We start from the raw sequence: 25,073 nt of genomic DNA on the forward strand, positions 1-25,073 counted from the left end.
ATGTCCTCACGTAACTTCTCAGTGTGTATGGATGGAGAGAGAGATTGAGTACTCTGGAGGAAAAAGAAAAAGAGAGAGATTAAATGAGCAGTCTGGTGTCTGTTCTTTTAAGAATTTGAATCCTGTCACATCAGAGCCCCACCCTTATGACCTTATTTATCCATAATTACTTGTTTAGAGGTTCCACCTCCAGGGTGATAAAGCCACCCTAAGGATTAGGGCTTCAACATGTGAATTTTGGGGACACAGACATTCAGGACATAACATTCCATCCATGGCCACCCAAAATTTATGTCCTTCTTGCATGCAAAGTACATTCTTTCCAATCTAACAGCCCCCAGATTCTTAACTCATTTCAGTATCAAGTCTGAAGTCCACAGTCTCATGTAAATATCATCCAAATCAGATATGGGTGAGATTTGAGGTATGAATCATCCTGAGGCAGAATTTCTCTCTAACTGTGAACCTGTGAAACCAGATAAGGAATGTACTTCTAAAATATGATAGTAGAGCAGGCATATAGGATAGACATTACCATTCTAAAGAGGATAAATCAGAAGGAAGGGAGGGGTGATGGATTCCAAACAAGTCCAAAACCTAGCAAGGCAAATTCCATTAGAATTTAAGCCTTGAAAATACTCCTCTTTGGCTTGATGCTCTGCCCCCACAACCATAGGTGGCTGTCCTGCTGCTGTAGCTCTGCTGGGCCATCCTGCCCACAAGGCTTTGGGCGGTGGCTGTCTGATCTGCTGAAACCAGGCTCCATCTTTTGAAGAGGCAGTTCTGATGGTTGATCTCTGAATTGCCTTAGGGGCCATTCTTCCCTTTTCGTGAAGAATAGCCCTGTTGTCCTGTCACTGGAATCTGAGAAATCTGACAGCCTTCCTTCATTTTGTCCATTCTCCATCTTCTTCAGTTCAAACTGACAATGTTTTTACTTATATAATCCCATAATCTCTTTATCAAGAGATACTCCAGCTACACCCTTGCTATTCTCTTTAGAACACACTTTGTCTTTTCTTTTTTTTTTTGAAACAGACTCCCTGTTGCCCAGACTGGAGTGCAGTGGCGCGATCTCAACTCACTGCAACCTCCGTCTTCCAGGTTCAAGTGATTCTCCTGCCTCAGCCCCCAGAGTAGCTGGGACTATAGTTGAATGCCACCATGTCCGACTAATTGTATTTTTGCCAGAGACAGGGGTTTCACCATACTGTCCAGGCTGGTCTCAAACTCCTGACCTCAAGTGATTCACCCACCTTGGCCTCCCAAAGTGCTGGGATTATAGGCATCAGCCACCACGCCCAGCCCAGAACATGCTTTTTTGAAATATGGACAGGTTGAGAATTTTACAAATCTTCGAGTTATGGTCCCTTTTTGCCAAACAGTTTTTTCTTTAGTTCATCTCTTCCCTTTTGCATTTGACTGTAAACAGTCAGAGGACTAAGGCCGCATCTTCAACATTTTGCTTTGAAATCTCCTCAGCTAAATATCTGATTTAATCGTTCACAAGTTTCCTCTTTCACAAAGCACTAGAACACAACTTGGTCAAGTTCTGTGCCACTTTATAATAAGAATTGCCTTTCTTCCAATTTCCAATAATCTCTTTCTCATTTCCATCTAATACCTTACAGCTTGGCATTTAACATTCGTATTTATTTATACCAACATTCTGTTCTGATGATGTATGTATTCTCGGAGAGGAAAGAGGCTTCTTCTGTTGCTTTTCTCATTTCTTCATCAGCTCTCATTGGTATTACATTTAACATTCATATTTCTACCAGCAGTTCCTTTATTGCAATCTACAAGCAGTTCCTTTATTGCATGCAGTCTAGGCTTTCTCTAGCATGTACCTTAAAATGTCTCTAGCTTCTACTCAGTTCCAAAGTCACTTCTGTATTTTAGTTTTTTTTTTTTTTTTTTTTTTAACAGTAGTACCCCATTTCTTGGTACCAAAAACTGTATTATACAGTCAGGGTTCTGAGGAGAAACAGAACCAATAGGATGTATGTGTATGTACACATAGAAAGATTTATTACAAAGAATTAGTAGAAAGAGCTGATGTTAGCTGGGCATGGTGGCTCATGCCTGTAATCTCAGCACTTTGGGAGGCCGAGGCAGGTGGATCACCTGAGTTCAAGACCAGTCTGACCAACATAGAGAAACCTCGACTCTACTAAAAATACAATTAGCCAGGCGTGGTGGTGCGTGCCTGTAATCCCAGCTACTCGGGAAGCTGAGTCAGGAGAATTGCTTGAACCTGGGAGGCAGAGGTTGTGGTAAGCTGAGATCATGCCATTGCACTCCAGCCTGGGCGACAAGAGTGAAACTCTGTCTCAAAAAAAAAAAAAAGAGCTGATGTTTTAGTTAGAGTCCAAAGGTGGGAAGAAAGTGTCCCAGAGACGTCCCAGCTCTAAGGCAGTCCGGCAGGAGGAATTCTGTCTCATTCAGGAGACGGTTAGCCTTTGTTCTTTTCAAGCCTTCAGCGGATTAGCTGATGCTTAATGCCATCAGGGAGGACAATCTGCTTCACTTAATCTATTGATTTAAATATTAAACTCATCCAAAAACATCTTGTGCTGAAACACTCACTATGATGTTTGACGAAATATCTGGATATCGTGTGGTCAGCCAGGTTGTTTGCATATAAAATTAACCTCCACAGGTCACAGTTCCTCTTTCTTTGTATGTTCTAGTTATTTTGGATTCATCTTGGACATTGTGAATGATGCAGTGTAGGAACTTTGGATCCTGTTATATTCCTTCAAAGAGTGTTAAATCTTTTGGTTTATCAGGCGTTGAACTTGGCTGTACTCATGCTCTAAACTCTTGTTTCCCTTGTAATGGGCAGCAGCAGAAATCTTTATTCAATTTTTTTAACCTTAGCTAAAGCACTAGGAGTTGTTCCACACATATATAGTTCAGGAGATAGCCAGAGATTTGGGTACGGTTTACAGGCAGACTTTGGGATTCCTTTTTGTGGCTTTCTCCTTTATTTGATACCTTCTTCTCTTACTTTTGAGTTGTAGTTGATTCTGACTCTGTCCTTGATCCAGTGGTATATGTCAATTATAATTCCTTACTTCTTCCATCTTCTTGCAACCTGGTTGATTGTTCTTATGTTTTTGAAGTTTTTTTTTTTTTTTAAAACAGAGTCTCTCTCTGTAACCCAGGCTGGAATGCAGTGGAATGATCTTGGCTCACTGCAACCTCTGCCTCCTAGGGTCAAGCAATTCTCCTGCCTCAGCCTCTGGAGTAGCTGGGATTACAGGTGCCTGCCACCATGCTTGGCTAATTTTTGTATTTTTAGTAGAGACGGGATTTCATCATGTTGGCCAGGCTGATCTCAAACTCCTGACTTCAAGTGATCTGCCCACCTTGGCCTCCCAAAGTGCTGGGATTACAGGGATGAGCCACTGTGCCTGGCCTTTTGAGGTTTCATTACAATAAATAGAAATAGTTTCTATTTCTACCTTGTAATTGATTATAATCAGTTTTTTCATTGTCTGCTTTCTGAGATAATTTGAATATGTTAGAAATGTGATGTTTAACTACAAAATATAAGTAATACCTTGTGCATTGGTTTTATTTATTTTTCTAACAGGCATTGGTTAGTGGTGGGCCACTAGCTTAGCATTTATTCCTATTACTGTCTTTTCATTTTCAGGAAGCACTTGACTTGTATTATCTGACACCCTTTTATTCTTTGCTATATACGTGGGTTAGTGTTGAAAGTGGAGCTGAATAATAATACAGCTTTTTCTATAATTTCCTTCTTTCCCATCATGGTACAGTTATTGTCTGGCCTATTTTTAGCCCAATAAGCGTATTATTTACAGTTAGGGCTGGATAATTCTTTGTTGTGCATCGTAAGAGGTTTAGTAGCATTCCTGATCTACCTGTTAGATGACAGTGAACCTCCCTAACTGAATTCGTGACAAGTAAAAATGTTTCTAGACATTGACAAATGTCTCCTGGGTGTGGGGGTGCAAAATTGCCCCTAGTTAAAAATATTGAACCCAAGAAAAAAGGATAATTATATAGGCTTCTTTAAGTTCTAATTATGCTGTGATGTTTTTAGGTAAATAGCTCCCGTAAAGAGGATGACCTCAAACACAAGCAACCAAACAAGAAAAAGAGGATCATCTATGATTCAGGTAATATTTCTTCTGAGGAGCTTTAAAGTTTTAAAGTTATTGTATATCCCTTAGAATAGGGCTTTCTAAACTATGTTCTGAGGCTGGGTGTGGTGGCTCATGCGTGTAATCCCAGCACTTTGGGAAGCCAAGATGGGCAGATCACGTGAAGGTCAAGAGTTCGAGACCAGCCTGGCCAATGTGGTGAGACCCTGTTTCTACTAAAATTACAAAAATTAGCTTGGCGTGGTGGCAAGCGTCTGCTATCCCAGCTACTCAGGAGGCTGAGGCATGAGAATTGCTTGAACCCCGGAGGCAGAGGTTGCAGTGAGCTGAGATCACCACTGCACTCCAATCTGGGTGACAGAGTGAGACTTTGTCTCAAAAAAAAAAAAAATAATTAAAAATACATAAACTATGTTCTGGGACACATAGCTCTCTGTGATGTTAATAAGTGTTGTGAGAAGAGGGCTATATGCTCAAGTAAAATTTCAAAAACAGTTTTATTTTACTATAGAACTTATCAGAACTTTCCTTCAGAAAGCCTTACAGTATGCAGCATTTGTCAAACTTATTTTGAATGTGATATATGTGTTTTAATTTAATTTAGTTAATTTATTTAGAGATAGTCTTGGCCTGTTGCCCAGGTTGGAGTGCAGTGGTGTGATTTCGGCTCACTGCAACCTCTGCTTCCTGGGTTCCAGCGATTCTTGTGCCTCAGCCACCCCAGTAGCTGGAACTACAGGTATGCACCACCACGTCCAGCTAATTTTGGCATTTTTAGTAGAGATGGAGTTTTACCACGTAGCCCAGGCTGATCTCAAACTCCTGGCCTCAAGCAATTCACCTTCCTTGGCCTCTCAAAGTATTGGGATTACAGGCATGGGCCTCTGTACCTGGCTCTATTATTTTAAAAAATACTTGTATTTCTTTTCTAGTTGAGGTTGTTGGAAGTTAAATTTGAAAAATAGTGCCTTAGAATACTGTTTTTAAAGCAAAGATCTAAAATTTAGTTTTTGTCCTTTATTGAAAGATCTGGCTTTTTTGAGTTGCATTTAAAAAGGAATAAACACAATTTAAAGGCTTTACTTTGAAAGTAATTTTAAAATAGGGAACATGAATTTTTTTGCATGCCTTTTATGATACATAAAATGATGATAGAATTCAGAAGGTTTCAGGTTTTGCTTTTGTGGAGATCTGGTGTGAATTAATTCTGCCTATTTTATTTTTATCTGGTGTGAATTTTTTTTTGAGACAGAGTTTCGCTCTGTCACCCAGGCTGGAGTGCAATGGCACGATCTAGGCTCACTGCAACCTCTGTCTCCCTGGTTCATGCTGTTCTGCCTCAGCCTCCCAAGTAGCTGGGATTACAGGTGCCTGCACCATGCCTGGCTAATTTTTGTAGTTTTTAGTAGAAATGAGGTTTCACTGTGTTGGCCAGGCTGGTCTCGAACTCCTGACCTCAGGTGATCGTCCCACCTCAGTCTCCTGAAGTGCTGGGATTACAGGCATGAGCCACTGTGCCTAGCCTTCTGGTGTGAATTCTTAAAGTAAAAAATGTACCTAAAGAAGCATTTGTGGATTGTCAAGATTTTCACAGTATTATCAAAGGTTCTGAATCCCAAAAGTACTTAAGTGTTCACTTTGTGCTTTTTACTGCTCTATATTGTAAAGCATTTGAAAGAAAAAGTATCTCTCTTCCCCAGGAATTTTGTTTGTTGGGAAACTGGAAATTTGTCTGATACAGTTTACTACAGTGTGGCAGGATTTATAAATGCATGGTCAAGGGGAAGAGGAGGGACACTAAAGTTTATGAAACATGTGTTTGATACCAGGTACTATGCCAGGTACTCACACTTTGTTCCTGATTTATATTTAAGTGTCCTAGGAGATTAGGCTGTGATAGACAGTATAGTGGCCCCAAAAGATATAGACAGCCTAATTCCTAGAACCTGTGACTGTATTAGGTTATGTGGCAAAGGGAAATAAAAGTTATAGATGGTGTTAAGATCGCTAATCAGATGACCTTAAAAATAGGGAGATGAGTCCAGGCTTGGTGGCTTATGCTTGTGATCCCAGCACTTTCGGAGGCCGAGGCAGGCGGATCACTTGAGGTCAGGAATTCCAGACCGGCCGGGCCAACATAGTAAAACCTTGTCTCTACTAAAAATACAAAAATTAACTGGGCATGGTGGCATGCGCCTGTAGCGCCAGCTACTTGGGAGGCTGAGGCAGGAGAATTGCTTGAACCGGAAGGTAGAGTTTGCAGTGAGCTGAGGTAATGCCACTGCACTCCAGCTCTTGCAACAGAGCGAGCCTCCATCTCAAAAAGGAGAAAAAAAAATAGGGAGATTATCTTGGATTATTTGGGTGGACTCAGTAGTCACAAGGAATAGGGAGGCAGAAGAAGGGTTTAGAGAGCGAGATTAACTGTGAAGAAGGTTAGAGGATCTGGGAGATGGCAACATGAGGGCTCTCGCTTGATGTTGCTGGCATTGAAGATGGAAGGGTCCGTGAGCCAAGAAATGCTGGCAGCCACTAGAGACTAGAAAAGGCAAAGAAAATTCTTTCTTAGAGTATCCAGAAAGGAACATACCTCTGCTGGTACCTTGACTGGCCCAGTGAGACCCATATTGGCCATCTAACCTCCAGAACTGGAAGATAATAAATGTAGTGGCTTAGTTGTTTTAAGTCACTAAGTTTGTGGTCATTTATTACAGCTGCAATAGAAAACTAATACATAGGCTTAACACTGAGTAAAAGTAACCTGTGAGAATTCACAGAAGACACGTACCTTGAAAAAGACCTAGTGGCATCAGTTCATCATGACTACTTTAAAAATGCACTATAATAGTTCTTTTTAAAGTTTCGTTTTATTTTTCTCTCACATACAGACTCAGAGTCAGAGGAGACGTTGCAGGTAAAAAATGCCAAAAAGCAACCAGAAAAAACACCGGTGTCTTCTAAACCCAGTAACATTTCACGGCAGAATCCTGTTACATACATTTCAGAAACAGGTAAGGTTACATTGTGGTTTGTGAGATGCAGTGTGTGTTAATGTTCTTTAGTTTTTTTGTTGGTGTCCAAATGTACTTCCTTCACTGTGAATGCAATTTCTACTGCCTTTTTGCTTTGTTGAGTTACATTTATCAGAGAAGGCTGTGATCATCTTTGGCATTTCGTGTGGATTAAGGACCAATTACAGGGAAATTGGCTCTTGGAATTTTTTTTTTTTAAGTGCTCTATATTGAATCATATAAGTTGAAGCTTAATCTTGAATCACATATTAAACTAGTATTGGGTTGTTTTGGAACTACTTTTTTAATGTAAGTTTTTTATCGGCATGCAAAAGTCATAATCTAAGTGTATGGTGATTACTCACATTGTGATTTATTTAGCACGGATGTGAGTTGAATTCCTTGTATTCTCTGGTGACACTAAAAAATTAAGTATTGGTTTTTTAAAAAAGATTGTTTTGTACTTAAATTTATTTCTGCTAGATCTGTTTTAAGAATAATCAAAGTGCAAAGGACATTTATGAAAAATTGTGTGCTAATCTTAAAAATTTTGTCATCTAAATAATTGTTACAGGGATACTGTTCTTTTTGAGGTAGTCTCACTCTGTCACCCAGGCTGGAGTGCGTGGCACGATCTCAGCTCATTGCAGCCTTCGCCTCCCAGGTTCAAGCAGTTCTTCTGCTTCAGCCTCCTGAGTAGCTGGGATGACAGGCATGTGCCACCATGCCTGGCTAATTTTTGCCTTTCTCGTGGAGAAGGGGTTTCACCATGTTGGTCAGGCTGGTCTTGAACTCCTGACCTCGTGATCTGCCTGCCTTGGCCTCTCAAAGTACTGGGATTACAGCCATGAACCATTGTGCCTGGCCAGATACTGTTCTTTTATGTAAGGATTCCAGAGTTATATTGTCATCCTAGAAGAAAAACTCAGATTTAGTGGTGAAATCATTTTTATTTTAATGTTGTTAACCCTTAGAGGAGACCATACCAGAATAATATGGGAAGATGTACATGAAGGGCCAAACCCAGTGCCTGACACATATAGTTTGCAGGCAAAAGGAAAAAATAAAAAGAAAAACAAAACCCATAGGTGAACTTTGTAAGTTATATGAAACATTTGTTGATGAAATTGTTTCAGAATATCAAAGACAAAATATAAGTGATATGAACATATTTTTTTGGAAAAATTTTAGTAAACTGAGATGTTTCTTTGTTATGGGCAGGTGGCTGACTAACTCTTAACCTTTTTGTGCTGTTGCTAAATCTCTGCTCAGGCACATTGTGCAAACGAACTCGTAAGAGGCTTCCCTTTACCTCTGGCTACTTTTGTGAAGTTTTGAATATGTGGGAGGGGAGAGTAAGAACAGTATGGTGATAGGTTTGTTACGTAACTGAAGGTGGTGTGATCAGCCAGTGACACGTCAAAGTTAGTGTGCAGCCAGCCATGGCCTTCAACTGTGGATCAAGGCTGTTGTTATCTTGCGATTTTAGGTAAACAAAAAGGTCAGACAATTTAAGCTGTGATCACAGATTTTCTTTCACATGGAACTGTTTATTTCAGAGAAGGAATTTTTTTTCTTTCTGTATGAAATCATTTATGAAGATGAGCAATTTTTGAATGTTATTTTCTGAAGAGATATCCAGCTTTTTAATCTGAACTTTTTATGAACATTAGCAGTATCTGTGTCATTTTGCTGGTAGCTGTTGTACATGTGAAAGTAAACGTTGTCCTCTTGTTTTAGCCAAAAATCTTGGGGTGTGATGCACCTATCTAAGGTGGTGTTCAATATTATGCATTATTCTATTGTTTTCTTAGAATTGAGATGTTGGGAAGAAGCTATCTTTATTATTGCCTGTTTTATCTTTTCATACTTTATTGTTTGAAATGATAGGTGAATGAGAGGAAGATAGCCTTTTCCTCCATATAAGAGAATGAGACTTTTAAAAAAATGTCCACCATAAGATTGGCATAATAAAAATCACAAATATAAGAGTTTCAAAAAAGAAAAGTACAGCTTTTCAAGCACTGGAAAATCCTTGACCTTAAAATAATACTTTCATTACTCTTTAAACTAAAACCATACTTTTCAATGTTGGATCATAAATATTTTTGTTTTATATTGCCAGTATAAGGTTAAATAAATACGTGTGTGTGTGTGTGTGTGTGTGTGTGTGTGTGTGTAATAGAATAGGGCAATACCTCATTCCATAAAATAGAATGAATGTTCCCAATATTTGTCCAATAGTTTAATAATAAAAATTCTAATCAAAAACTGTATTGTTTATCTGGAGATTGGCGCTTCTTGTGGAAAAGTATCATATGACATTTAGTTTTAAAAAACCTGTTAATTCCAAAAGATACAATTTTTTCTTCATTATTTCTTACTTTTCTTATCTTCTGTACTCTGATTTCAAAAACAACCTTTGGTTCTATTGGCATTTTTCTTGCAGCATAGCATGTATACTGTTTAAAAGCATGGCCCGGGTTAATCTTTACTTAACTTTCCTTGTGTTTTAGTGTACTTATATGTAAAATGGAGACATTACTAGTACCTACATCAGCCGCCTTTGTGATAATCAAATGAGATAATCCTTGAAAAACATTTAAAATAGGGTCTCACTTAGGGTCTAAAATAGTAAATGCTCAGTAAGTATTAACTGTTATTATTATGTTTTGGCTCTATTATAAGCCTACATCTGCCTTTAAAGACATTTGGTATTTGTTTAGATACTTAGGGCTTTCTCTTTATTTTGTAACTGAGCTTTAGAAATTTGGAAATGATATTTGGCCCACTTATGTTATGGATTTGTGTGGTCCAGTAAGGGAACTACGAGTTATTTGTGGCCATTGAGCACTTGAAATGTGCTTAGCCTGAACTGAGAATGCTGTAAATGTAAAATACAGATTTCACACAGCAGAAGAAACAATCAACAAAATGAAATTACAACCTACAGTTTGGGAAAAAAATTTGCAAATCATATATCTGATAAGGGGTTGATACCTAAAATATAAAAAGAATTCATACAATCAACAGTAGAAAAACAAACAAATTAAAAAGTGGGCAAAGAACCTGAATAGACACTTCTCCAAAGAATACATAAAACTGGCCAACATGTATATGAAAATGTGCTTAATATCATTAATCCTTAGGGAAATGCAAACCAAACCAATGTGAGATAACACTTCACACTTGTTGGGCTGGTTATTATCAAAGAGTAAAGAGATGACATGTTATTCAGGGTGTGCAGAAAAGGGAACTTGTACACCGTTGGTGGGAATGTAGATTGGTGTAGCTATTATGGAAAACAGTATGGAGAAGCCCAGTGAAATTAAAATAAAGCCACCATATGACCCAGTGATCTCTCTTCTAAGCATATACCTAAAGGAAGTGAAATCACCACCTCAGAAAGTTATCTGCACTCCATATTCATTGCAGCATTATGTACAATAGCCAAGATTTGGAGACAGCCTAAGTGTCTGATGGTGGATGGATGAAGAAATTGTGGTATATATAATAATGGAATATTACAGCACATACATGGGATGAACGAGTCCAGAGATCTAGTGTATAACATGAGGACTATAGTGAATAAAATTTACTGTATTTGAGATTCCTGCTAAATGAGTACATTTTAATTGCTCTTGCCACAAAAATAAAAAAGAGTAACTACGTGAGATGATGGATATGTTAATTTGCTTCACTATAGTAATTATTTTACTATCTATATATCCTCTAACGTCATGTTATATACTTTAGATTTATACAATAAAATTTATTTTAAAGGCTGCGTGTGGTGGCTCAAAACTGTAATCCTAGCACTTTGGGAGGCCGAGGCAGGCGGATCACTTGATGTCAGGAGTTCAAGACCAGTCTAGCCAACATGGTGAAACAAATACAAAAATTAGCTGGGCATGATGGCAGTTGCCTGTAATCCCAGCTATTCGGGAGGCTAAGTCAGGAGAATTGCTTGAACCTGGGAGGTGGAGGTGCAGTGAGCCGAGATGGTGCCATTGCACTCCAGCATGGGTGATAGAGTGAGACTCATGCTCAAAAAAAAAAGTATTTGTAAAAACACAGATTTCAAAGACTTCCTACACAAAAAAAGGCAAACTGCCTTGTTAATTTTTTGTTACTGATCCCATTTTAAAATGCTACTAATTTACATCTATTGGGTTAGATAAAATATGAAGTTAAAATTAATTTCACTTATTTCTTTCTACTTTTAAAAATGTAGCTATGAGAAAATTTGAAATGTTATTATGTGGCTTGCATTTTATTTCTATTGCATAGTGCTTTATAGACAATGAAAAACAGTTTTAGGAAAAATGTAGGTTTCAAGTATTTTTGCTTATATTGTTATATAGCTACCTTTTAAATCTATTGTTATACAGATTTTTAGGCTTTCCATTTCACTCCAGGAGAAATATTTTTCATCATCACCTTGATTAAATCTGTCTTCTAGGATTTATTGATTTTTAAAAACGAATTTAGCCACATTAATTTCCCAAGTTACAGGAAAAGGAAAGAATTGCTTATAAATATCTTTATAGCCAACTATTGACTCTAGTAAAATGTTTTTCAAGGTTGGTAAAAACCCAAATACTTGTTGTACTGGGTAAATATATTTACTTTTATCTGTTTAATGAAGTGAGAGACCTTGAGTCTTGTTTGGCAAAGATTGACCTTTTGTTATGGTTTCATCACGGCCTGCTGTTTGATCGAAAATGGTGGGGGTTTTTCCTGTCTTGAATTGTTTGACTGGTAATTTTAATTGTGCGCATAATTCCTGAGGCAGTTAGTGCTCCTGAAGTTACAATTATTTGAGGAGTGTTAAATGGGGAAAAAATTGGCGATGTTGTGTTCTCTAGGTTACAGGTTGCCATGTAATAACAGTGACTTGTGACTTTGGAAAAAGCAGCAGATAATATTCCCGGGGATATGTGTAACATTCTCTTTGCTAACTTTTAGAGACATATAGTTTTATATTTCAGACAAATAGGTATAGATTCTTTATATGATAGAGAGCTTCTTTTAAATGTTTTCAGGGAAACCTAGAATGATTAAGGCAGAAAATTTCCTTTAAGTGAGCATTATGTCTTTGATTATACTTGTTCAAAAATTAGTATTAATTTGTACACTGAAATTCTGCATAAAAGAAAATAAATTTAGAATTTTGAAGATGAAGTATTTAAATTAGTATTATTTTAAATTACCTAAGTAAATGTTTCATTCCCTCATCCAGCTTTACACACACACATGCACACACACAAACACATGCACACACACACATACATGCACACACACACACGCATTTGAGTAGCATCTTATTGTAAAATTTCTAGAGCTTGCCTTTTCATAACTTAATGCCTTACCTCTCTCTTCTTCCTTCCCTCCCAGTAGAAGAATCCAGTAGATCTTTAGATGTCTTTCATATACTTATATTTTCATGTCATTTAATTTTATATCTTCTACAAATTTGATAGATTTATCTTTGTGTTTCTTCCTGAATCATTATTAAAATTTTTTAGCATTAAGGGACAAATAAAGTTGTTTCAAAATTTGCTTTGAATCATCATCAGTACCCTGGATATAGCTGTTTAGTTTCTTATGAATAGCTGTCTAATTACTTATGAATCTTAGTAATGACTATTTTTTTTGTATTTCTCTCTCTTGACATAAATCAGTGTTTCTCAGCCAAGGGTGATACTGCCTTCTGGGGGACCTTTGGCAATATCTGCAGACATTTTTGGTTGTCACAATTGGGGGATGCTATGGCATGTGATTGGTAGAGGCCAGGTTTGCCCCTAAGCATCCTAAGTATACAGGACAGAGAGTTACTTGGCTTAAAATGTCAGTAACGCGGAGGTTAGAAACCCTGCCATACTCTTATCAGAAGAGAATTTGGTAGATATTTTAAGTACAGATGTCTCTTGTTTTTGGTATTCATTTAGTCTGATAACTCACAGAGTAAATTAAGGCTTAGGCCTTGAGTTATTCTCAGTGAGCTCTTGTCCACTTCAGTTCAGTTGAGTGCCATTTGCTTCTCTTGACCTGTTCATGATGTTACTGCATAGCATTGTCACTAAACCTGTCATCTTCTATAGTTCTGTGGTTTTAGATTTTCCTTTCTCTCTTTTTTTTTTTTTTTTGAGATGGAGTCTTGCTCAGTTACCCAGGCTGGAGTGTAGTGGCGAGATCTCGGCTCATTGCAACCTCCACCTCCTGGGTTCAAGCAATTCTCCTGTCTCAGCCTCCCGAATAGCTGGGATTATAGGCGTGTGCCATCATCCCTGGCTAATTTTGTATTTTTAGTAGAGACAGGGTTTCACCAGGTTGGTCCAGCTGGTCTCGAACTACTGATCTCAGTTGATGTGCTCACCTTGGCCTCCCAGAGTGCTGGGATTACAGGTGTGAGCCACCACGCCTGGCCCTTTCTCTTTTTTTGACAATTAGGACTTCATTTCTTCTCTTTAATCTTCAGGTACTTCTATTTTATATGATGATTCAAAGGTCACTGATAGTGCTTTAGCAATTTTATCTGCAAATGCACATATTTATGACAGCTAGATGCTTTCTTATGATCTTTTCTGCCAATTTGTTCAATTCTCTTTTATTAGTATTTATTATGAGACCTGAAAAAAATTAAGTGGCATATGGAGAGGAAGGAGATTTGATAAGGGCACAGTAAATAATGAGACACTAAGATTTTTGAGGTTCTGAAGCGTCTTTGGAAATTAACAGACTGTTCTGGAGACATGTACTTTGCTGTCAGGCAGTTGTGAAACTGAGACTGTATTCCATAATGCCAAGGAAGTAGGATTGTGTTATGAAAATATTGTTAAGTACTAATAACATACAATACAATATATAATAATAAAATAATATACAAATGATTTATACTTGGCTTTCATCTCAGACCAGCACTGTTCTCTCCTCTTTTATGAGGAAGATATATGTGAACGGCAGTAGGGAAATTGCATGCAGAATCACTCCCTTAACTTTCTGGCCAGGCAGGTTTCCTTCTGTTTCCTGTTTTATGCCTTAGAATTTTAAGAATCTCTGGGTAATGTACTTGTGGCCAACTGTCCAGGCCTTTCCCCTACTTTTTCTTATGTAGGCATTCCAGTAGACTTGTTACCTGTGTGGTGGATAACATCACATTTTAAGCCAATACTTTCTTTTATTTTTTATCATTACTCAACTACCTCACTAGACCCCACAAATTATAAAATAAGGTTTATTTTAAAAATATAACTTAATATTTGATTCTAAGAGGATTCATTTGTAGTGAATCATGAGATCTCTGGTTTCTTTTTTTCTTTCTTTCTTTCTTTCTTTTTTTTTTTTTCTGAGATGGAGTCTGGCTTTGTCGCCTGGGCTGGAGTGCAATGGCACAATCTTGGTGCGCTGCAACCTCTGCCTTCTGGGTTCAAGCGATTCTCCTGCCTCAGCCTCCCAAGTAGCTGGAATAACAGGCCCTGCCACCACACTTGGCTAGTTTTTTGTATTTTTAGTAGAGATGAGGTTTCACTGTGTTAGCCAGGATGGTCTCCATCTCCTGAGCTCGTGATCTGCCTGCCTTGGCCTCCCAAAGTGCTGGGATTACAGGTGTGAGCCACTGCGCTGCGCCCGAGATCTCTGGTTTCTTGATTGAAGATGAGCAGTCTTAGAAGTTTTATTTTATTATGCCAATAAGTATACAATGTCTGATTCACCACGTAAATGGGTAAAAGTGGTATGTTTAGTTTCTCTTCCATCCACTTAATTAAACCAATATTTATTGAAGGCTTGGCACATAGATGAACCTTTTTCTGCCTCTAATACCAAAATGACAGTTTAGATTTTTGACTCAAGGAAGTATTGAAAAGAAGCTTTGTAGAAAAAGGCTTTAAACACCTTCTTATTTTAGTTTTTGAGTTGTTGCTTTATAAATTATTTTTAATTTCCGTAATTGAATCTCTTCATTAATTTGCTTTTTGTATATTCTAGACCAAAGAAAAGAAAATCACAGAATTAGAATTCAGAGATCTGTTTAGAAAGACTAGATTCTTAGCAGTATGAAATCCAGAATTAGATTTGTTTTTCCTTCTTATAAATAGATTTTTATATGGACCCCCCACATTTTAAATTTATTTTTATTATTCTTCTAGATAAATGGATGTATCTAACTTAGAACGTCAAAACAATCTTCTCTCCCAGGCAGTTCCTCTGCTGTGTGTAGGATAATGTGATAATGCTAGTTTGTGTGGTTGTTGGTACCGCATTTGAGGTTATGTTGTCTATAAATAAAAATAAACTGTGTTTTTAACAAGAAGACAGATATCCTAGAGGGAAATTCTAAGTGTTCAATTGTCCATGATTTTCAACCAATTCTCCTCAATTTGACTTAGATCTGTTTATCATTATTTTATTGTAAGTTTCCGGGGAGAAGAGAACATAGTTTGCCTTTGGCTTCCTATGAGGCAGAATCCAATTTAAGCTTATTAGAAAACAAGAACAAATGTTAAAAAAGAAGAAAAACTACAACTTTATTTGGAATGTTTCATCTCTATACATTGTGTAGGGTTGTTTAAAATATTTATTTTATATGAGGATCCTCACAGCAACACCTGTGAAGTCACTGTTGCAAGTAGCTAGTTGCATCCTTGGCCTGTTTTGTCTTCTTTCCATAATATATTGGTATAGCCTTTAAAATGTTAAGGGCAAAGGAACTTTAAGACAACTAGTTCAGAAGTCATAAAAAACAGTAGGACTATTTGTTCTTCACGTTTTCTGGTTTCATCAAGGCAAGATGACAGGGTTTTCAGATATGCCTATGGCTTATCAGACACCATATTATAGAATAAAAATGAAATCCTTTCTATTTGTGAGAACTATCTCAATGCTTAGGATCATGAATTTACTTTTTTTCTTTTTCTTTTTTTTTTTTTAGAGATAATTCACAGCATTTTATTCAGGTTAATCCATTTCATTCAATAATCGGCCATACTGTTCCCAGCACCACTATTACTGTCATTATTTCTCTTTGGAGAAGATCAGGTATTAAGAAATCTGGTCTGAATTTCCATGATGCCTAACTCTATGGTCAAAAATCCTCTTCTTTACCAAAAAGCAACTTCTTAATCACAAGAGAAATAGATGGAAAGACTGAGATATATTTGCAGAAATTTATCTCCACTGGAGACAATTCATAGTTCATAATATTTCAGGGCTCTGCTTTACACGGGGGCTCTGTTTTGGGGAGGGGGTTGTTACTCCTAAATGTTTGCTTAATACGAATAACTTGCCCCACTGTATCACAGATGGGAAGTGAGGACTAGTCCCCAGAGAACAAGCCTTAATGGCTCCTAGTGGTGACAGAGTCATTCTGCTTCCCCAACCTGTGAGCAATAATAAAGCATAACCAAGTGAACAGGAGAGGTAGTAACTAGCCAGATAACCCACGGGCTAGAATCTCTAAACAGGAATGCCTGTGTGTTTTGAATAATTCAGAGCTGGAAAGAGATACTTTTGGAGAATAGAAAAGTGTGAAAAAGATAAAGGTTTCTCACCAAGGAACCCATAAAAATGCTGGTACCAGTCAAAGGTAGTCTTGTGCTTTTCTTTTGAGATGAGAGTACCCCAAATGGGTTGTGCCATTTTCACATAAAAATTGGAATGATAATGAACAAGTGAGAGTGAAATCAGTTTCTGTCCTTTGTTCAATAAACATGGATAGAGCACTTGTGTGCAAGGTAGTGGGAGGTGCTGAGAGGAAAGGTAAAGCTGTTTAAGCTGTGGACTGAGCTGAAGGAGCAATCTAGCAGTGCCATCAGACCCCACACACTACAGAGCAGTGTCCCAGGGGTCAGGTGGAGGGAAGGATCACTTCCAGCTGCAGCATCAGGGAAGGCACTCTGCAGCCTCCCCTCCGGGTTCTCAGCGTGCTCCTATGTGGCCACTTAGCCTGCCCCATTCCAGGCACTTGCGCATCTTCCTTATCTTTCTCTATAGGGTGAGAAATGGAAGTTTGAGAGGATAAGATCCTGCCTCACAGTTACTTAATTAATGTGTGTGGAATTGATGTATGTTGAAAGTGTCACTTTATCTTAGTGCAGCAAGGTGGAAAGAGCTTTGGGAAAGGAGAGGAAAGATGGTGGTAGGCCTAGTAAGGTGTTTTCATCAGAAGACGGGAGCAAGAGTATACAAACCAAAAAGTCAATTTAGTATGTGGCTTATCCTAGAGCACACAAGGGCCCCAACACAACCAAAGGCCATAAAAAGGTAGCTGAAGTCCTCTTCCAAATCGAACTGAAAAGCTAAAATCTTTCTCTGTTTCTTTTTGAAGTAACAACTGGTCTATTCAAGCTCAACCAGAGCATATAAGAGAAAAATGACTAATGAGAGGGTCTGAAATAGCTTTGAAGGACAGTCAGATTCTAGAAAGTAGAAAGATCACTGAGTAAACACTGTACCTCCCTTACCCCCGCCCCCCCACAAAAAAGGTGAACATGAATGTAAACGTGTAGAGCAGGCTCTCGGACATCTTCAAGTTTGTTTTTGGCGCTTCGGTTTGTAAGCAGTCAAGATGCTGAGAGACGCTATCCTAAAGAGGAAAGTCTGTAGGAACCAGAGTAGCCAAGCCCGACCACTTGTGATTCCTTTGTGCTTGCACAATACTATGGCATACAAGGACTCTCCCACATGAATCAGCCAGGCAAGCCAATACCCACTGCTCAGGAGGGTGTGATGGTGGTCCACCAAGTACTGAGTGAAAGAGCCCAGAGGCCCAAGGCTCTGATAAGGGATACTATGAGGCCAGACGATAACCCATATGTGGTAGCCAAAGCTGAGGGTGATGACTGTGAACCAGAACAGACTGCCTCTCTGGAAGTAGGCCGCAGCGCCGGCTGCCGTAGCCATGGTTGCAGCACCTTGCGGGGAGCACGCGGCTGGACCGAATTTACTTTTTTTCATGTTAGTTATTCTCATAACTGTAAGGAGTAGGGGGACATTGACAAATCAAGAGGCACTAAGTGTTAAAGCAAGGGAGCCGGTCCTTGGGAATTACCCTCCTTTTTTCTTTTCCTAAGTGTGTTTTACTAGAGTTACTTGTACCTTCAAAGAGACCTAGAGAGCTATTAATTTTGTAGTTAACAGAGAAAAAGGAGACTTGTTTGCAATTTTTGCTTAACACAATGAAAACATACTTGAAGTATCCTCTAGAACACTCCCATATTTTTTCTTTGGAGATCCATGTTTAATTTCATTTTTACTCAAATTATAAAAATGTTTATAAAATTATGCCTGTGTTTAGGTATAGTACACTTTTTTGACCTATAGCTTGAAGACATTGCTTAATTTAAATTCATGTATTCAGTCAGAGAAGGGCTCTGTTACCCTCCACTATTGTAGAGCTTATGACAAGAACCTCCACTTATAGGGGCGATATTTATACCTATAACATTAGGGTGCACATAAAAGAACAGAGTGATGCATTTTGTTTTTTTGACAGCTTAATTTTGCTATTTTCATAAGTTTTTTTTTTTTACCCTTGAAATGTGGGCTTAATTTTTTCATGGCTGCATGAGTCCATTGTATAGTCAGAACATAATTTACGTGAATCTTTTCTTGATTTCAAGCATTTCAGTTGCTTACACTTTCCATGTTCCTAATAGTGTGATGACTAGACTATATTTATATGTAAATATTTGCCATCACCTCTGATTATCTCCAAGAGTTACTATGCTAAAGGATATTAACTTCTTTTTTTTTTCAAACTCACAAAAGCACTTTTTATTTGAGGCAAAGAGAAGTCTTGCTGAAAGGATTACAGTTCCAAACAGTCAAAACTCAGCTGTTAGTGACACCATTTTGACCTGGCAGATTTTGCTTCTCTTTGGTCAGAAAAGGGTATTCAGGTTGCACTTTCCCCAGTGGGGCAAAGAGAAGGGCAAAGCAAACTGGAAGAGACTTACCCTCTACTGACAGTCCTCGTCAGATCCAACATCAAGCTAGACACGCTCTCGCTGGCCACTCTGTAAGTTGCTGTCCCACTGCTGAATGACACAGGCTATACTACATTTGCAAGGAAAAAAATGAAGCAGGAAACACAGGTATAGGTCACTTAGGGATGAGCAGGCATTCACAGCTTCAAAACTCTTCATGGACGGGGTAATCCTTGTGGGAGATACAGCTCACAAGGCATAGACCCTCCAGTTCCTGTTGTAGCCGAGTAAGGTGGTCATATCCTGGCTGCTCAGTTCAAAGTCAAAGACTTTAAGTTCTCAGCAATGCGTTCTGGTGTCACAGACCTGGAGATCACCACCAAGTTCCTCTGCATGGGGAACCGGATCAGCACCTGGGCTGTAGTTTCATTGTGCTTGTCTGCGACAGCCTTGATCCTGGGATCTTCCAGGAAGGAAGGGTCCTCGGGCTTGGCAGAGCCTAGGGGGCTATAGGCAGTCACCACCATGCCTTTGGACTGGCAGTACTGGATTAACTTCTGAGTGAGATATGGGTGGCACTCAATCTGGTTAACTGCAGACTTATACTGTAAACCAGGTTTGTTTAAGATCCTTTCCACCTGGAGATGGCTGAAGTTGGAGATGTCAATAGCTTTCACCAGCTCTTCATCTACCAGCTCTTCCATGGCCACCCACGTGTCCAGAATGTTGGTGTCACTGGGAATCACGTTGCCTGACTCATCCAATTGGAAAAATTCCTTCCCAGGCTTAAAGCCAGTTGGCCAGTGAATAAGGTAGAGGTCCAGGTAGTCCAGTTTCAGGTTGCTAAGTGTCTTCAGGCAGGTTTCTTTCACCAGGCCCTTCTCATGGTATGTGCACCACAGCTTGCTGATGATAAAGTGCTCCTCAGGCTTTACCACCTGCTCCCTGAGCTTCTCCTGAATGGCTACTCCCACCTCATTCTCATTGTGGTACACGTGGGCACAGTTGATGTGGCGGTACCCAACGTCGATGGCCACCTTCACAGCCTCAGTCACCTGGCCTGAAGGGGACCTTCCAGGTGCCCAGCCCGAGGATGGGCATCTTGATGCTGTTGTTGAGCACGAGGTGGCTGGCCATTGCTGCTGTGCTCCCCAGACCCCTCCCCGGAACTGTTGATATTAACTTCTTTTTTTTTTTTTTGGAAGGGAGGGAGGAAGGAAGGGAGGGAGGCAGGAAGAGAAGGGAAGGAAGGAAATCGAGCAATGAGAGAGACATTGCCGACCTGTATCTAGAGGTCTACAAGTTGATTTCTTTTTTTTCTTTTTTTGAGAGAAGGAAAGAAAAAAAAGGAGTGAAGGAGAGGAAGAAAGAGGAAGAAAAAGAGGGAGAGAGAAGGGAAATGTTGCTTTATTCTAAAAAAAATGGGTATTAATAATGGCCAATCAATGTTTCATTTAAACCTATGAGAAGGTGTGATGTGGTATTGACAAGAATGTGTATTTTGTATATTTAAAGTGGAGAGCTCTATAAATATTTATTAAGTTTACTTGTTCCAGATCTGAGTTCGAGTCCTTGATATCCTTACTAATTTTCTGTCTTGTTGAGTCTAAGTCTCTTTATAGGTCTTATGTATCTGGGTGTTAGGATCATTAGCTCTTCTTGTTGCATTGATCCTTTTACCACTATATCTTTGTTGCTTTAAGATATATTTTATCAGATATGAGGATTGAAATTCCTGCTTTTTATTTAATCATTTATTTTTGCTCTCCATTTGGTTGGTAAATCTTTCTCCATCCCTTTGTTTTGAGTCTTTTTGTATCCTTGCAAGTGAAATGAGTCTGGATGTAACATGCTGTTGGGTTTTGGCTGTATCTTTTGATTGGGAGATTTAGTCGATTTAAATTTAGGATTTTGCCATTTGATGTTAACTGGCTGTTTGATCCATTCGTTGATGTAAATTCTTCTTTATGTTGATTCTCTTTACTTTTTGGTATATTTTTAGAAAGGCTAATACTGGTTGTTTCTTTCTATGTGTAATGCTTCTTTCAGAAGCTCTTGTAAAGCAGGCCTGGTGATAATAAAATCTCTGAGTACTTGCTTGTTCATAAAAGATTTTATTTTTTCTTCAGTTGTGAAGCTTAGTTTGGCTGGATATGAAATTCTGGGCTGAAAGTTCTGTTCTTTAAGGATGTTGAATATTGGCCCCCACTCTCTTCTGGCTTGTAGAGTTTCTGTTGAGAGATCTGCTATAAGTCTGATAGGCTTCCCTTTGTGAGTAATCTGACCTTTCTCTCTGGTTGCCCTTAGTATTTTCTCCTTCGTTTCAACCCTGGTGAATCTAACGACTATGTGCCTTGGTGTAGCTCTTCTTGAGGAATATCTTTGTGGTGTTCTCTGTATTACCTGGGGTTGAATATTGTCCTGCTTTGCTAGTTTAGGAAAATTTTCCTGAATAATATTCTGAAGAATATTTTCCAGCTTGGATTCATTCTCTCCGTAGCATTCAGGTACACCTATCAAACGTAAATTTCGTTTTTTCACATAGTCCCACATTTCTTGGAGACTTTGCTCATTCCTTTTTATCCTTTTTTCTCTAATCTTGTTTTCTCGTTTTATTTCATTAAGTTGGACTTCTACCTCTGATATCCTTTCTTCTGCTTGAACAATTCGAGTGTTTAAACCTGTGCATACTTCTCGGAGTTCCTGCATTGTATTCTTCAGTTCCATTAATTCACTTATATTCCTCTCTAAGTTGTCTATTCTCATTAGGATTTCGTCAAACCTTTTTTCAAAGTTCTTAGTTTCTTTACATTGGGCTGCAACATGTTTTTTTAACTCACAGAAGTTTCTTATTATCCATCTTTGGAAGCCTGATGCTGTTAATGGGATGTGCTCCTTCTCGATCAAGTCTTGTTCCCTTGTTGATGAGGAACTGTGATCCTCTTTAGAGGCATTCTGATTTTGAGTATTCTCAGCCTTTTTATGCTGGTTTCTTCCCATCATTGTAAATTTATCCACCTATCGTCTTCGTAATTACCAACTTTCAAATTAGGTCTCTCAGTGGACGTCCAAGTTGTTAATTCCCAGGGCCGAAATATGAGCAACCCACTGCACTGGCCAAAACAGCGGTGTTAAGACTGATGGTGCTTTTCTGCCCGGCAATCTCCAGTCTGGCTTCCTTCTTGAGTCTGTAATAGGCGACTCTGCCTTCCCGGAGCTCCAAACCTCAGTCAGAAGGGGAACCAGTCCCGTTTACTCTGCACCGAGAGTTGCTGTGCCGAGGTGCCGGCAAAACCGCTGCGCCAGCCACAAGAGTCGCGCTGGCGACCCGTGTGGCTCCTCCAAACCTCGGTCAGAAGGGGAACCAGTCCCTTTTACTCTGCACCGAGAGCTGCTGCGCTGAGGTGCCGGTGAAACCGCTGCGCGGGCCACAAGAGTCCCGCTGGCGACCCGTGGAGCTTCTCCACTGGGAATCTTCTGCTCCGTGAGTGACCAAAATTTGTCTGAAAGTGTGGCGTCCTCTCGTTGTCTGAGCTTTCGCTGGGAGCTGCAATCCCGAGATGTTAGCAATAGGCCATCTTGGATCGTTCGATATTAACTTCTTTAAGGTTCTGGGTATGTTCTAACAAATCACTTTCTAGAAAAGTTACATTAATTTACACTTTTATAATTAGTGTTTTTATTAGTACAAACTCATTACATTTTCACCAACATTGTATATAATATTTTAAAAAAATCTGTATGGCTTTCCATAGAGTCATAAAATTGTGGAGGGGAAAAATCTTGAGTTTGGTCCAACATTTAACAGAAGACCACAGTGAAACCCAGATGATTAAAATAAAAATAGTAAGTCAAACTTAGGTTAGAATTTTAGTTTTCTAGACTTCTGGTTCAGTGTTGTTTTTACCAGAGCATATTACTTTTATTTATTGAATGGCTGTTAAACATGGTGAGATGTGACACTGGGCATTTAGCCTTTAAAATTTTGTCTTAGTTTATTTTATTTGTAGAGATGGGGGTCTCACTCTTTTGAACTTTTGGGCTCAAGTGATCCTCCTGTCTTGGCCTCCCACAATGCTGGGATTATAGGCATAGGCCACTATGTCCAGCCCTTTAAGAAAAATTTAATCTTTTCAGTAACCTAAATGTTGAGTGGCTTGAAAGTGTTTTACTATTTATAGAGAAGGGGATGTAAGGAAGAAATAAGGGCAGTCTTCAGATGCTGAATGTGGAAAAAGTAGATACACTTTTTCTCCCTGTTCAGAGTATAGATTAAGGAAAGTAGATGGAGTTCATAGGAAGTATTTTGACTTGATGAAAGGAAAAACTTTCCTAAGAAGTACAATATTTTGCTATTCACTAAAGGAAGAGGGTGAATTAACATTGCTCGATTTTAAAAGTATTTAACTTCCAGTACTATATTGAATAGGAGTGGTGAGAGAGGGCATCCTTGTCTAGTACCAGATTTCAAAGGGAATGCTTCCAGTTTTTGCCCATTCAGTATGATATTGGCTGTTGGTTTGTCATAAATAGCTTTTATTACTTTGAGATACGTTCCATCGATACCGAGTTTATTGAGGGTTTTTAGCATAAAGGGCTGTTGAATTTTGTCAAATGCCTTCTCTGCGTCAATTGAGATAATCATGTGGTTTTTGTTTTTGGTTCTGTTTATGTGGTGAATTACGTTGATAGACTTGCGTATGTTGAACCAGCCTTGCATCCCCGGGATGAATCCTACTTGATCATGATGAATAAGTTTTTTGATTTGCTGTTGTAATCGGCTTGCCAATATTTTATTGAAGATTTTTGTATCTATGTTCATCATGGATATTGGCCTGAAGTTTTCTTTTCTCGTTGGGTCTCTGCCGGGTTTTGGTATCAGGATGATGTTGGTCTCATAAAATGATTTGGGAAGGATTCCCTCTTTTTGGATTGTTTGAAATAGATTTAGAAGGAATGGTACCAGCTCCTCCTTGTGTGTCTGGTAGAATTCAGCTGTGAACCCATCTGGACCTGGGCTTTTTTTGTGAGGTAGGCTCTTAATTGCTGCCTCAACTTCAGACCTCGTTATTGGTCTATTCATAGTTTCAGCTTCCTCCTGGTTTAGGCTTGGGAGGACACAGGAGTCCAGGAATTTATCCATTTCTTCCAGGTTTACTAGTTTATGCGCATAGAGTTGTTTGTAATATTCTCTGATGATGGTTTGAATTTCTGTGGAATCTGTGGTGATTTCCCCTTTATCATTTTTTATTGCATCTATTTGGTTGTTCTCTCTTTTATTTTTAATCAATCTGGCTAGTGGTCTGTCTATTTTGTTGATCTTTTCAAAAAACCAGCTCTTGGATTTATTGATTTTTTGAAGGGTTTTTCGTGTCTCAATCTCCTTCAGCTCAGCTCTGATCTTAGTAATTTCTTGTCTTCTGCTGGGTTTTGAGTTTTTTTGATCTTGCTCCTCTAGCTCTTTCAATTTTGACGATAGGGTGTCAATTCTGGATCTCTCCTAGCCAGAGCAATCAGGCAAGAAAAAGAAATAAAGGGTATTCAAATAGGAAAGGTGGAAGCCAAATTGTCTCTATTTGCAGACGACATGATAGTATACCTAGAAGACCCCATCGCCTCAGCCCAAAAACTCCTGAAACTGATAAACAACTTCAGCAAGGTCTCAGGATATAAAATCAATGTGCAAAAATCACAAGCATTCGTCTACACCAATAACAGACTTAAAGAAAGCCAAATCAAGAGCGAACTGCCATTCGCAATTGCTACAAAAAGAATAAAATACCTTGGAATACAACTCACAAGGAACGTATGGGACCTCTTCAAGGAGAACTACAAACCACTGCTCAACGAAATCAGAGAGGACACAAACAGATGGAGAAACATTCCATGTTCATGGTTAGGAAGAATTAATATTGTGAAAATGGCTATACTGCCCAAAGTAATTTACAGAATCAACGCTATCCCCATCAAGCTACCATTGACTTTCTTCACAGAAC

At 38.8% G+C, this 25,073-nt stretch overlaps 1 protein-coding gene and 2 pseudogenes across 2 annotated transcripts in view; 1 reads left to right on the plus strand and 2 right to left on the minus strand.

Moving 5' to 3' along the window:
* The window catches only part of RFC1 (replication factor C subunit 1), a 91,875-nt gene that overhangs the window by 23,423 nt on the left and 43,379 nt on the right, over positions 1–25,073 (plus strand). For both annotated transcript variants that reach the window (XM_035293880.3, XM_078367378.1), the window contains exons 3-4: positions 4,079–4,154; positions 7,028–7,150. In XM_035293880.3, the coding sequence (XP_035149771.2) occupies positions 4,079–4,154; positions 7,028–7,150 (199 nt within the window). The remainder of the gene's footprint in view (positions 1–4,078; positions 4,155–7,027; positions 7,151–25,073) is intronic.
* On the minus strand, positions 17,639–18,069 carry LOC103790493 (transmembrane protein 254 pseudogene; annotated as a pseudogene).
* Positions 19,283–20,214, minus strand: LOC100386297 (aldo-keto reductase family 1 member B1 pseudogene; annotated as a pseudogene).

Source organism: Callithrix jacchus, chromosome 3 (assembly GCF_049354715.1).
Source record: "Callithrix jacchus isolate 240 chromosome 3, calJac240_pri, whole genome shotgun sequence".
Classification (NCBI taxonomy): Eukaryota; Metazoa; Chordata; class Mammalia; order Primates; family Cebidae; genus Callithrix; species Callithrix jacchus.